The sequence below is a fragment of the Artibeus jamaicensis genome, unplaced genomic scaffold (assembly GCF_021234435.1).
Source record: "Artibeus jamaicensis isolate MK-2021 breed Jamaican fruit bat unplaced genomic scaffold, CSHL_Jam_final contig_548, whole genome shotgun sequence".
Taxonomy (NCBI): Eukaryota; Metazoa; Chordata; class Mammalia; order Chiroptera; family Phyllostomidae; genus Artibeus; species Artibeus jamaicensis.
Genome location: NW_026521883.1, coordinates 14,366,958 through 14,380,594, shown reverse-complemented (window position 1 = coordinate 14,380,594; position 13,637 = coordinate 14,366,958). Strand labels below are relative to the sequence as shown.

At 47.5% G+C, this 13,637-nt stretch overlaps 1 protein-coding gene across 1 annotated transcript in view; it reads left to right on the top strand.

Annotated features, from left to right (window-relative positions):
- The window catches only part of LIPC (lipase C, hepatic type), a 121,220-nt gene extending 107,868 nt beyond the window's left edge, over positions 1-13,352 (top strand). Inside the window, exons 8-10 of the mRNA XM_037151035.2 lie at positions 6,313-6,430; positions 7,977-8,195; positions 12,838-13,352. Coding sequence (XP_037006930.2) covers positions 6,313-6,430; positions 7,977-8,195; positions 12,838-12,949 — 449 coding nt within the window. The 3' untranslated portion in view covers positions 12,950-13,352. The remainder of the gene's footprint in view (positions 1-6,312; positions 6,431-7,976; positions 8,196-12,837) is intronic.
- Positions 13,353-13,637: the final 285 nt, after the last annotated feature.

Sequence of the window (13,637 nt, the reverse complement as noted above, 5' to 3'; positions counted from 1 at the left end):
GGAACGCTTAACACCCATTTTTAAAAGAAGGAAACTAAGCCTCAGAGAGGTTGTGCGTGCTAACCACCCCGTCATGGTAGGTGGCAGAGTTGGGCTGCAACCTAGGGTCCTGTCCCTCAACAGAGAACTCGTCGCCCCCCCACATGAACCCCCATAGCACCAGCAGTGGGCAGCAGGGCACCAACCAGCACAGCACTCCTAACCACTCACACAACACATTTCTCGGTCTTCACACATGTACACATGCACACACACTCCCCTATTTCCACCCCTAGCAGAAGGGGCAGCTACCCACAGCAGGGGCAAGGATCAGTCTTGTGGCTTTGGGCATCACTTAAATGGGGGATTACTGTTCAGCCCAAAGGTAGGCTTAAGCACCAACCTAAGCACACATGCACATGCACACGCATGCGCACATGCGCACACATGCATACGCTAACAAAACCCCTTTCCTTCCTCCTTCGCACCTGCTCCGAGCTCGTTCCTGCAGCCCCTCCTCGCACCCAGCAGCCCGGCTGCCTCCAGGGGTGGCCTCCTGTGCAGTACAGCCCCTGGGCCTCCCAGTCCCAGGATAGGCAGCCTGCTCCTGGGTTAGAGGCATTTCAGACCTGGAGCAAGCCCTCGGTGCTGCAAGAAAACACAAGAGATCCCATTCTTACCATCTGCGCCAGAGAAAATCAATACATGGAAAAAATACGGCCTCTTTGATGTTTGCAAAGGGAGTCATAATATCTCCCAGAGCCTATATCTAATGATTCAGAATCATTTTTTCCAGGAAAGTAAAATAAATAAATAAATAAAAATAAAAATGTTCTCTCTCCATGAATTTCACAACCTGGTGCTCACAGTGGCTGCCTTGTGAAAAATCCACTTCAGCTGTTTTTTCTTAAGTGGCACCAGTGGGCTTCACACAGGAGTGGGGCCCAAGACTTGTAGGGCATCTGGACCCGGTGGATCCTGGTGAGGAGAATTTCAGGGGCCTCGTCTCCCTGCTGTAGGTGCAGTTTGCCTGATCTCATTCAGGGTTAATTAATTAGTTCATGTTTTCCATCTGTAAGACCTGAAATAGTTTCTCCTGCCTGCACTGTGGCACGTGTTGTCCTGGCCTCTTTGCACTCACAGGATCAAAGGCATTTTCCCTAAATCAATTTTTTAAATCCTTATTAAGCATGTCATAAAGTAAGATGAGTAAAATCATGCTTTTTTCCTTAATTTTTGTAACAGTATCGTTGTCCCAGAAGGGGGGTTGGGTATCGATGATAGGCAAATTGTCTTTTTTTCCCAAGAAAAACATATAAAAATTTCAAAATAAGAAGAAATAATTACTTCTCAGTATGGAAGGCCTTTTCCTTTTTAAAAATATCAATGGCAAGTCTTCTCCAAAACAGTGATTTTCCTGGAGCAGGTAGTATGGGGTCCCCTGTGCTATCAATGTGCTGAGGGCTCTGCAGCGAGGCCCCCCTGCACACACAAGGGTGCTCCCACTCCCCCGCCTCAGTCCCTGCCCTGCAGTCCACGTGCCTCCTGGGAGATCACTCAGGCCCCTTACAGCTCACGCATCATTGGCAGCTCTGACTTCCCGCACAGGTCCCACCCCAGGGAGACACTGGGGAGGGAGGGGGAGGAACAGAGAACTCTCATTCATGGGACGTGAGAGCCAAAAGAGTCTTCACAGTCATCTAAGCAGACCCGGGTTTTACACAAGCAGGCGTAGCCACGGCATCTGAGATGTGGAAATCAGTCTCCTCCTATAGGCAATTTAAGAACAAAGGAAAACAGAAACCCATCTCCAGGACAGAGACAGGAAACATTTATCCCTGCAGGGGCTAACAGTCAGGGGACAGTCGGGGGACAGGTGGGAGGAACCTGCAGCAGTGATGGCCCAGGACACATGGCCGTGGGCAGGAGCAGCACATGTCCATTGGTCCTGGTGGCTTCATTTGAGCAGGTTTTGACCAGGAAGCTTTTCTTCAGGGGCTGAGTGTCTGCCATTTGTGTTCTAAGGGTAGATTTGGCTTATAGAACCAGAGCCCCAGGAGACAGTGGGAAGGGTCTTTTGGAATCAAAGAGACACCACGTTTGACATTCTGCTCCACTTCTGACCATCTGGGTAACCAGCCTCCAAGTCTCGGCCTCCTTTCTGTAATTCACCAGGATCGTTGACACCCTGTCTGTCTAGGTTTCAGCAGAAAACAGAACTCCATCAGCCTGGGTCAGCAAAAAAGAATGGGCAGACCTCCTTACGCTTGGCAGGCAGTATTAAATAAACCAACGTAGGGTGTCAGTGCGCCCCATGTCTGCAGACAGGCCAGGGAGTTTGAGGGAATAGCCCGGGAGAGTGGGAACTGTGGAGGCATGGGGTGCAGTTACGGTGTCGGCAGGCTCCAAAGCAGGACGGAGCAGAGAAGAAACACCCTGTCCTGTCTCTGCTCTCCTGCTGGTGCCTCCCCAGAGGTCACTCTCAGCCAGAAGCCACTCTGCAGGGCGGCCGGGCAGTGCTGCCTGTGGGGCCACATCCTGGGGTTTGGAGCTGGGTGGAGAATGGATGGGCATAGCCAGGGTAAGTGTGAAAACCCAGTCTAACCAGCATGTTGTCTGTATTTAGTTTTGATATGAGGACAAAAATAATGTAGGTAAAACACTTAGCAGGTAGTCGAATGCATAGTAGGATCTCAACAAGTGGAAACTGTGTCCTCATTAGTCCTATTCACACGTGAGGCCTTTATTGGGGCAGGAGTCCTGCCTTGCTGTCACACAAAGAGCCCCTGCTGCAGTCCCTAGATGCCTGGTGTGTGCTGTGACCTGTGACCTGTGAACCCAGCATTAACACAACCAGGACTGCCCTTAGGGAGATAAGACCTGGACACTGGTGCCCATGAGGCAGAGAGTGACCAGAGTTGCATAAGACTTCTCAGATGTAAGCTCCTCCAAGGCCAAGACCACAGCTCTGGTTCTCTCGTTTTCTTTCTTAATACTTTTTAAAGCTTTTCTTTTTCCAATAAGATTCTAATTAGAATACATGCTTATTGTAGAAAATGTTGAACTTGTGGAAAAGCATAGAGAATAAAAAATTCCCTTTCTACCCTCTCCAGAGACAAGCACTCAACATTTTTGTGAATGCCCCTCCCATGCATTCTGTTTTATAGTCAGTCTCATATTATATGTACAATTTAATCGCCTGGTTGTTGTTTGGGGTGCTCCCCCACTTCTTTTATAAGTGTTGAAATCATTCCAAAAGTATCTTTTAATGAGCTCATAAGAGTAAATCACATGACTGGGAATCTGAGCTCGGAATTGGCAGACTAACATCTAATCACAGCTTACCAGGTCTTCACCAGGACTTACCCTCAGCTTCTTCACCAGTGAAGGATTCAGGAGGAAGAATGAAGTAAGCCTCTTACGGAGTTGTCGCAAAAAGAAATGAAGTTTTTATTTATGTGGAACTGTTAACTCAGTGTCTAGGACAGAGTAAAGAGCTAAATGGTAGCTATCGTAATTGTCATCAGTAGTCCATTGTCATTCCTCCATTTGTGAATATTTAGGGTGTTTCTGATTTAATTAAGTAATTCTGTTAGGAGATGTTTGAATTTAAGTCTTCTTTCCACACTTGGACTTTTTCCCTAGGGTATATGAAGCAATTGGTCTCAGGTTTCAACAGTTTAAAGTGGTTCAATTTCTGGAGCCAGGTGGCCTGGGCCGACCTGCCAGCCACGCTGCTTACCGCCTGCGCAGTCCCAGAGAAGTCACTGAACCCCTCTGTGCTTCAGTTACCCTGCTCTCAAAGGTCATGCTATAAGGATCGAAGGAGATAACAGATGCAAAACACTTGGCACAGTTAAAATAAATATTAGCAATTACATTATTATCATGCGTATTGCCAGTTACACTCTTCCTTGTTTATCCCTGACAGCTTTTAGCACTGGGCTGAGCACCAGGAGACTTCCAGTTAATACATATTACACTGGGTTAAAATTCATCGTTCGCAGCATTCCTTGGGGACTCTAACGTCCTTCTTCCTCCCTAGGAGGTTACCTGAGTTCAGTTCACCTCGGCCAGTCCGCATCCTACCCGCCTCCTTCAAGAGATGCCTGTGGCCTGTGTCTTTGGAAAGACCTTTTGTTTGGCCTCAGTTCAACTTATAACACTGTTCTCTTGTAACAGAGTTTCCTAGAGACGCCTTAAAGAAGACCTCTCCAGAGGCTCTGGGACTGTAAGCCAGATTCCCTGTTCACCACAACCACCCAAAGGGTTAGGGGCCTTCTTGGTACTTGACCCACAGCCCTTATTTCTCACCCACAGTCTCACAGTCCTGAAAGTATCAGACTACTGTATTCTGAGCTGGAAGATTTAAGCACCTGTTATGTACAGGTCACTGGAGTTAATCCACCACAAAAGCCAGATGGGAAGATTGGTTTATGCCAAAGGATAGGTTTGTATAAATAACCCAGAAACCCAGCAACGCAGGCACACCCTGCAGATGGGGTTTTGGCAACACACCATCAGCCACAGCTGCTAGGTGTGTGTGTGTAGCTACCAGCCTCCAGTGGAAATGCACCATGTAGGAGTTGGTAGAACGACTCATGAGGGTGAGGCATTTCCACATGCTGGGTGCATGAACTGGATGACCAAGTGGCTAGTTCTATGTTCTGTGCTTCCCAGTGGGATCCTCATATAACAAAGCTTGATACACAGGCCTTGACTCTCCAGAGGCGATTTTCCATCTTGCCAAATGTTATTATGTACCCTAATACTGCTAAGTTAACCGTCAGGCCATTCATCCCATGTATGTTCAGTAAGTAACTACTATGTGCAAAGCACGGTGTCAGCACAAGTGAGTTAGTCAGTATCTGAGCCAGGAAAGGCAAGTACGCAGCAGGCATACCACAATCCCCTGTCCTTGGCCCAAGACAGACTCTAACTAGTCTTCCAAGACCCTGGACATGGTCTCAGAACCCAGTCCGAACACAGGCTCTAGGGGGGCCTTTCAATCACATTGACGTGACATGTTACACCTGTCTGCAGTCTTGGAGCTAAAACACTGCAGGCACTTAGAGAATGTGGGCCCGCAGGAAAAAGAAGTTCAAGGAGCTCTCAGCTGACCTGGAATGAGGGAGGGGAATTGTGAGGACAGCCCCAGAGCTGGCTGGTGCGGCAGTGCAGGCCAAGCCAAGGCCAAGCCAAGGCCATGTTAGGAACCTTGGCAGTAGGGCCACACTAAGAGCACAGGTGCTGCTATGTGACCTTGAGCTAGTCACTTCACCTCTCTGAGCCTGTTTTCTGATGTATAACATGAAGATGGTAATTACACTACTCACCTCATAGCGTTGTTATGAAACGTTAATGAGATGGAGCAATGTGAAGTATCTAACAATACCTGTCTACTGGTAAGCAGTTTGTTTTTATCAATGAAATATAGACTGTACTTAGGTAAAGAATAAAATAAATGTTCTGCTTTCAAACAACCCAGTAGAATGACCTAATGGACATTTGGTAAAATAGAAAACTTTCAGGCCCAAGTGCTAGAGCTCGAGTTACCTTATTTCCATTGGGAAGATGTGCCCACTGAACCCCCAGGGTGAGTTCCCAGGACCGGCCCCGGGCATGCAGCTGTGGTCACTGGGGCAGCTCTCAGCCGGCCGTCCGCCTCGGCCCAACACGGACCCCATCCAACGGAGGCAAAGGGAAAAATGGTAGTGTGTCCTCTTGCCTTTGGTGCCTAAAAGGCATATATCCTTTGATTTATGAAAGGGGACCCCTACAAAACACATGGAATAGTCTGACAGAATTGCATCCAGAAACTGGCAATGGCAGGCATTGTATACTTCTGTTTACCTTCTTCTGTCGGATAATTCTTATTAGTATTTTACAAAGACAAGTCCTCTGTAGACATTCTGAAAGTGCGGAGAAGGAAAGAGAAGAAAAAAATCCTAATTCCATCACCAGGGGCTAGAGAGGGAAATCGGGGTATCTATCCATCCAGACTTTTCCCCCTGCACTTTTAAATTTAAAAAATGAGATTAAAAAAATTTGTATTTATTTATCTTTAGAAGGGAAGGGAAAGAAAGAGGGAGAGAAATATCAATATATGGTTGCTTCTCCTGTGTCCCCTGCTGGGAACTGGCCCCTGCTGGGAACTCGCCCGCAACCCAGGCATGTGCCCTGACTGGGAGTTGAACCGCGATCTTTTGGTTTGCAGGCCCGCGCTCAATCCACTGAGCTACACCAGCCAGGGCTAAAAATGAGATTTTTAATTTATGCATTTTCTGCTTAAATTCTCTTCCTCCCTCCCTGCCCTCTCCTCCCTGCCCCCAGTGTACCATTATCAGTTCAAGGTCCAGTTCCTCAACCAGATTGAGAAGCCGGTGGAACCCACCTTCACTATGTCACTCCTGGGAACAGAAAAGGAAATGCAGAAAATCCCCGTCACGCTGTGAGTATGAGAAGCGACCCCGTGCGTGGAGAGGACAGACTTCATTTTCTCACAGGGGCTGGATGGACTCTGTACTTTTCCATGGTCAAGCCAGATCCAGCCCACTCTCCTCATCCCAGTAGCACTGCTCCAAACCCCCTACCGGAAGAGACACCCACCCGAGCCCAGCGCCTCGTCATCCCTCCTTGGCCTCACTCAGTCCCACCAGTTACTTTATGTCGGTTCCACTTGCATCTGTGCTGGGCGCTCTGCCTGTGGGCTGAGCGGAGAGAAGCCAGAGGTGGCCCAGTCCTGCCAGCAGTGCAGGCAGTGGATCCGAGCAGGGAGGAGCGGTGAGGGCCGGAGCAGGTGTCCATAGGAAGGCCCCGAGTGCCCCTCCAGTGAGTTCTGAAGAGTAGCCCAGAAATAAAACCGTTATCACTCAACTTGGCACCAATTTCCCATCCCAATCAGCCTGCACTGCCAGCCTGTCCCATCTGTCTCCCGTCCTGTTACACACCTGCTCACAACACAAGCAGTGGCCTCACACCTCCTTCAGAGGCTCCCCAGCCTCGCTGGTCAGAAAAGGCCCATCAGCTGCTTTTCCTCAGCCTCTCCCCTCCCAGTGTACGCTCTCCTTGGGAAGTGACGCTGGTCCTTCACTCACTCCAGGGACAGTCCTCAGCTTTTGGAAATTGCCCCCAGGCTTGGATCCCCACTAGTCACCCTGCTTCTGTCACTCAGAAGGTAGTTGTTGGTGCTCCGCCCTAGTGGCAGAGAGGAACTTATCCTGAGGATGCTCCCAGTCTGGCAGGGAGAGGGCACTCTTGTGGTCCTCTGTAATGTTCTGCAGGAAGAGCTGTGATGAGGCATGTGAAGAAGCTCTCCATCCACCTGTCTCACCCTAAATCTAACATTACCTGTGCACTGTCTCGAGTCTCTCTCTGGGGGATTGTTCTGAAAAGAGTGGAAAGGGCATCTAGGTGGCCTCAATGTTGGGGTATTTTTAATGTCCTGGCAATCAGTGAGCAAAGCTGATAATGATACCTATGAATATGCACTTAAATCTTGCTGTCATTTGTACATCTTTTAGTATATGGTTTTTTATGACTGTCATGCTTTGTTGTTTTAATAGATGTTTCTATGGGGAGACAACGCCTTAATGGGAAGGAGAGTGTGGTGTTAACCAAACTCCAGAGGCCATTGCCCAAGCCCCATGGTCTCATCAGGGACAGTTTTCTCGATTTGTTGACATAAAAACTAAGAAGCCTTAGCTAAACAAAGTTAACTAGATCTTTTATTGTAGAATTCTCAGAGTCTTTTAAATATACTAACCCAGAAAATAGTATGATTTTTCCCAATATTAGTGGTCTAGAAAACCCCCTCTTTATCCTGGTGCGTCTATTGCTATCTCTATTAACAACCTGTCCTACAACAGTTTGAGAAACACAGCGGAAATGACCACCCCAAGTCACACGTGCAAACCTAACGCACCCTGACCGTATCTAAGCATCACTTTGCAGTTACAAAGAAACTGACTGTGTCTGGTCTCCTTTGTATTTTCAAGGGATGAAGGAATTACTAGTAATAAAACCTACTCCTTTCTTATCACATTGGATTCGGATATTGGCGAGCTGGTCATGATCAAATTCAAGTGGGAAAACAGTGCAGTATGGGCCAACGTGTGGAACACGGTCCAGACCATCATCCCGTGGGGCAGCAAAACCCACTACTCAGGCCTCGTTTTGAAGAGAATCCGAGTCAAAGCAGGAGAAACCCAGCAAAAGTGAGTGCTAATTCAACTTCCTCCTAACAGCTATTAAGCATCTACATGGGCCAGCACTTTTATAATTTAATGCTTGCATTTATACGAAGTGGATATTATCCTGTCCTAATAATGGAGTATATGCACTCGGGGAGGTGAAATGTCCATCACGAGTTCACTCGGCCGTAAGTGGGAACACAGAGATCCGTAGCCGGGCCTTCTGAGTCTGAGCCTCGCCTCTTCCCACTGCCTGTGCTCAGTGGCCGCCTGCCTCTGGAGTGTGAGAAGAATCTCCCCAGCCCAATACAAGGACCACGCTTTTAGTGACAAGGACCCAGATTCCGTATTTTTGTTGTTGTTGTTTATTCAAAGGCATGCTTTTAACAGATCGCAATCTCAAAATCTCGCTCTGTAATGGCACTTTTCAAATCTTTCCGTGCCAGAGAATCACTGGGAGGCTTATTAGATATGCATAATTCCCAGGCCCTCCTGCAGAGCTGCTGATTCACCACAGTGTGTGGAGGGACCAGGGACACACATTTGTTACTAAGAGCCCTAAGAAATTCTGATGTGGACCAGTGGGTTACTCTTAAGAAATGCTGCTCTGGGTGATTTAATATCTGCCTTGGCCACGGGGTCCGCTGGGACAATAAAGGGCTAGGGAGGGGACAGGGAATAAAGGAAAGGAAGATCTTCCAGCTGCTACTTCAGTCTGCTCAGCAGAGCAGAGGGATGCCCCGCATATTTCGCCATGGCAACCACACTTGCCTACAGTTCCGCGGGTCTCCATGAAAGGAGACGCCGTCCTCCCCAGACCTTTCCCGGACTCTTCCCCCTGTGGTCAGGACACTGGTCTCTCCTCTCCCACTTCCTTCGTTGGGCAGCTCATTTCTCTCTCTGGCTTGTCCCCAGCAGGGATGGAAAACAGCAGGCCTCTCAAAACCTCCCAGCCCTGCCCAGGTTTCACTGCCAGGGAGGGGCCCAGGGCAGATTTATGCCCCCGAGTCCCTTCCACAACTGCAGAGTGTGTCTTCCCGGGATACAAAATCCTGGCAATCACAAGGAGCGTAGTCTGCATTCTGCCAACAGATTTCTCCACATGATCAATTCGGAAAATTAAACTGCTTCCCTCCTCCTCTACGCTTAGCTATTCTTGCATGACCACTTGGCCCTTTAGCTCAGCTCCACGTCTGAGCACCACCCCTCCCACATGCTGTCAGCTAGAGAGAAATTCCTCCAGTGCAGTGGCTGTTCACCATGACAAGTCTATGTGACCTGACCTCACAGGTTGTATACAAGTCAACCCTACCTTCTCCACTGGTGCTTACCGCATAGTTGTCAAGAAGGAAAGAGGGAGGGAGGGAGGGAGGGAGGGAGTGGGGAGGGAGCAACACTTACTGAGCTCCCACAGCGCGGGGAGCATTGCACAAAGTGCGGTAGTCCCATGGAGTCTTCCCAGTGACCTTCTGAAATGGGTAATATTGGCTGTGCCGACTTGGAACCTAAGGCTCACAGAAGTTACACAGCTTGGGGACATTGCTAATAATTGTCCAAGCCCAGATATGACTTGGGTTTGTCTGATTCGTGCCTCATTTGTTGCCCGTGCACTGTTTCCAATCGGTCCTTCCTCTGTTATTCTTGGCCCCATTAATCTGACCTTCTTTAGTGTAAACCAGCAGAGTTGCAGTGCTGGACATTAATATAGGTGCACATCAGACTCTTCTTCATGGCTGTCAGAGGTATGTGCAGAAAAGAGGGGAGGGGCTGTGGGACCTAGAGTGTTTTAATGGGTAAGTACCCAGTGCTCCTATGTGTCTTCAGTACCAGACACCACTGGGGGAGACCAAAAAAACAAATCTGAGTTGTGGTGTTGGCATAAATGAAAGCAAGAGGCATTGATTTTATTCAGAATATGCTCTGTCCCAGGGCTTCTCCAGCCTTAAAGTACACACAGATCACCTGGGAATTATGTCAAAATGCAGTTCTGCTTTAGTAGGTCTGGGTGGGGCTTTTCCAGCCAGCTCCCTGCTGGTGCTGCTGGTCCATGGACCACGCTTTGACTAGCAAGGGTTTAGCACTGCACGGCCTAGGAATTTCAGAGGAAAGACGCCAGTTCAGGGTGGTGCTCTCTGGGCTGTGCTGCCACAGGCTTCCGGAGGCCAGGAGGCGTTCCCGGAGGGACAGGCAGGGAGCGAGGCAGACGGAGCAAGACCTAACGGCCTCTGTGGCAGCCAGTCCTAAACTCTAGTTCTGACTTCACTCCTACGTGGAATAAATGTGTGGAATAAACCATAACTGCACCTCTCTGAGACTCAACTCTTCAGTAATAAATGGGAATTATATTAATGTATCTCATGAGACTAATAACAATTACTAATTTTTAATTACCTTCTACAAACCAAAATCCCAGAGCCAAGATGCAAACTCTTAACCGCGTACTCTCTATCTCTCTGCTAACTATCAGGGGGGACACAGTGGTTAAATCATTTGCTCTGTGACTCCACAGGGTTATTTTTCTATCCCAAGGGCACAGAGTTAGGACGAGAGTGTCCGTTGTGAGGTGAAGGGAAGGGCAGACAGTATTAGCCCTGCTGGAGGACATAAAAAGCAATTGGCTAAAAGTAACGAGATGTTCCGTTTCCACAGTAATCTTGTAATTCAAAACAAAAATCAATGAAATCACCTTTGGTCACCCATTAGCTTGTCAGGAATGCAACACAGCAAACACGCAGAGTCGGGGTAGGTGTTGGGATAGGTGCTGGGGTAGGCGTTGGAGTAGGTGCGGAGCAGTGGGCACTCTCATCGCTGGTGGTGGGAGTGAGCGTTGCAGGGGCATTTCACTCAACCACTACCCCGCGGTGAGCACATACCTCATGCCAGGCACTGCTGCGGGCACCAGACACACGGCAGCGAACACAGGAGACGAAGGCCTTGGTCTCACCGACCTTCCATTATCAAAATTTTTCATGTGCATAATATGTATGGCCAAGACTATAACATGACACAGAGTTTTCCAGTGTCTGTCCTGGAAATCACGAATGGTGTTCATTGAGGATGGACATGCACAGAAAGTTTCCTGAGGTGCTATTTGGAAACAGTAAACCGTGGGGAAGCCTCAGGACCCGCAGGACACGGCTGAACGCGTGGCACTCTATACGGGCAAGGAGCGTCATGCGGCAGGAGGGTTGACATGACAGGGCTCCGAGTGCGTTATTTGGTGACAAGGAGAATGTTCAGAAAAATACCTGCCAAAAATCTACATTTGCATATGAACACTGACAGACGTGTGAACGCCCTTGAGAGACGGAGGCCACACCATGAAGCAGGGAGGCCAGTGACGCTGGAGAAGGGGCAGGAGAAGAGGCTCGGTCGTATTTGACTTTATTCTTTATGATTTGAATTTTTCAAGGATGCGTTTATAAATCACTCATAACGCTTTAATTTCAGCTTCACTGAAGTGTATTGAACAATAAAATAGATTGTGTATCTTAGATTTTTCTAAGATATATATATCAAATCATCACTGATTTGATACACAGGGCGAGATGAAAGTAGGTTTACAATTGTGTGTGTGCAAAACAGATGATCCTTGTGTTGTTAATTATTAATTATTATATTATTTATTTGCATTGCCACTGTAAACCTACTTTTGCCCAATCACGTACAAATACGTTGTGAAAGGATTCCTCCCGTCAGGTTAACAGACACATTCATCCCCTATTTATCATTTTTGTTGTTCTGAGAACATTTACGTTTACTCTGTTAGCAAATGTCATTTATACCACAGAGCATCACCAATGATAGTGAGTATATTTTTCATTATTAGTTCATCAGACCTTATTCATCCTATAGCTGAAAGTTTATACCCTTCCACCAACCTTTCCCTGGTCCCCTTCCCCCGACACCTGGGAACCACTTCTCCATGATTTTTCTATGATTTGTCTGGCTTTTACACAAATTTAAAAAGTCTGATTTAGCAAAGCCTTGACCTCAGATGCAAGTCAGAGAAAAGGAAACCATAAACTAGAATTCTCTGTGACTATTGCTAATTTTCCTCTAATAGATGCACTTGAAGTTAGTAACACAATATAGCCCCTGGGGCCAAGCTACTGGTCAAAGCAGTACAGCCCTCGGTCTCCACGAGAGACCGCGACAATTACAGCCCCCTCTTTGGCAGGACAGCGCCTGCTCCACTATGAGGAAGGGGCGGGGCTTACACGACTGGGCTGGGCAGAGGCTGGCGACAGTGGCCTCCTGCCCAGGAACCTCTAAGAACGGCTTTAACAAACTGGAGCTCGAACACAGAAGGAAGGCTGGGAGTGGAGAAGGGACCACCAGTGTTTGCCCCGGAGTCAGGGCGGTGTCTGGAAAGGAACGCCAGTTACCCTCAAATCTCCAAGGAGCGGCTATGAAGGAGGACCCAGGAGGACGACCCCTAGGACTCCAGTTCCTCCAAAACTGACCCCACTCCAGAGCAGAGCCCCAGGAAGGCTTCTGCTGCTTGCTTTCACTGAAGTCATGAAAATAGCTGCAAACATAGAATCTGATTTTTATAAAACACATCGCATGTGTTATATCAAATGAGCATATGATAAAGGATGAGACGCTTCAGTAAGTTCCATGTAAAACTTAATGGTGTGTTTGTTTTATGTTTCCTATTCAGAATGGTATTTTGCCCAGAAAACATGGATGACCTACAACTTCACCCAACCCAGGAGAAAACCTTTGTGAGATGTTCCATAAAGTCTACAAACCTGAAGAGAAAGAGCAGATGAGTTTTAATGAAGATCCAGTGTAAAAAATAAATGATCTTATTCCTTATCTGGAATGGTTGCCTTATTTGGAAACCAGTTATGTAAAAGAATCTTGGGTAAAGTTTAGACTTCAAGGGGGAGTATGTTTCACTACTATAAACTAAGTTTTTCATAACTATATTATGTAACTTTATTCAAATATTAATGCAACCAAATATTTTCCAATTTTAACTCTGATTAAATTGTAATATATGCAAATAAGTACAAATGTAAGAGCTATTTTAGATCTGTTGTTCTAATTTAAAATGTCTTTCCCAATTAAGTCAAATTTCCCATATTTCTTTGCCAGTTTATCCTGATCAGTTTTTGAACCATGCTGGAAAGATACTTCTTTATTACATAACCAGTACTTCAATAAAGTGAAATTAGTCACTAGTTGTCCCAATTTTCCTCTTCTACTAATGCTTGCCACAAAAGCTTGGGGACAATCTCAGAGAGTTAGGTACCAAATCTCAAACTGTCCGATACATGAAATAATGATGTTAGGTCTGCAAATTCCATCATGGGGCACGAGAAGGGAATACTGGGTGTGCTGATCCCTTGGAAACGTGTTTGCAGTGGCTCCAAGGGGAAGAGCAGCCATGCACACGTCACCACCTGCCCTGCCGTGGCCTCGGCTCCACACAGCCCTTAGCTCACACGCTCTTCA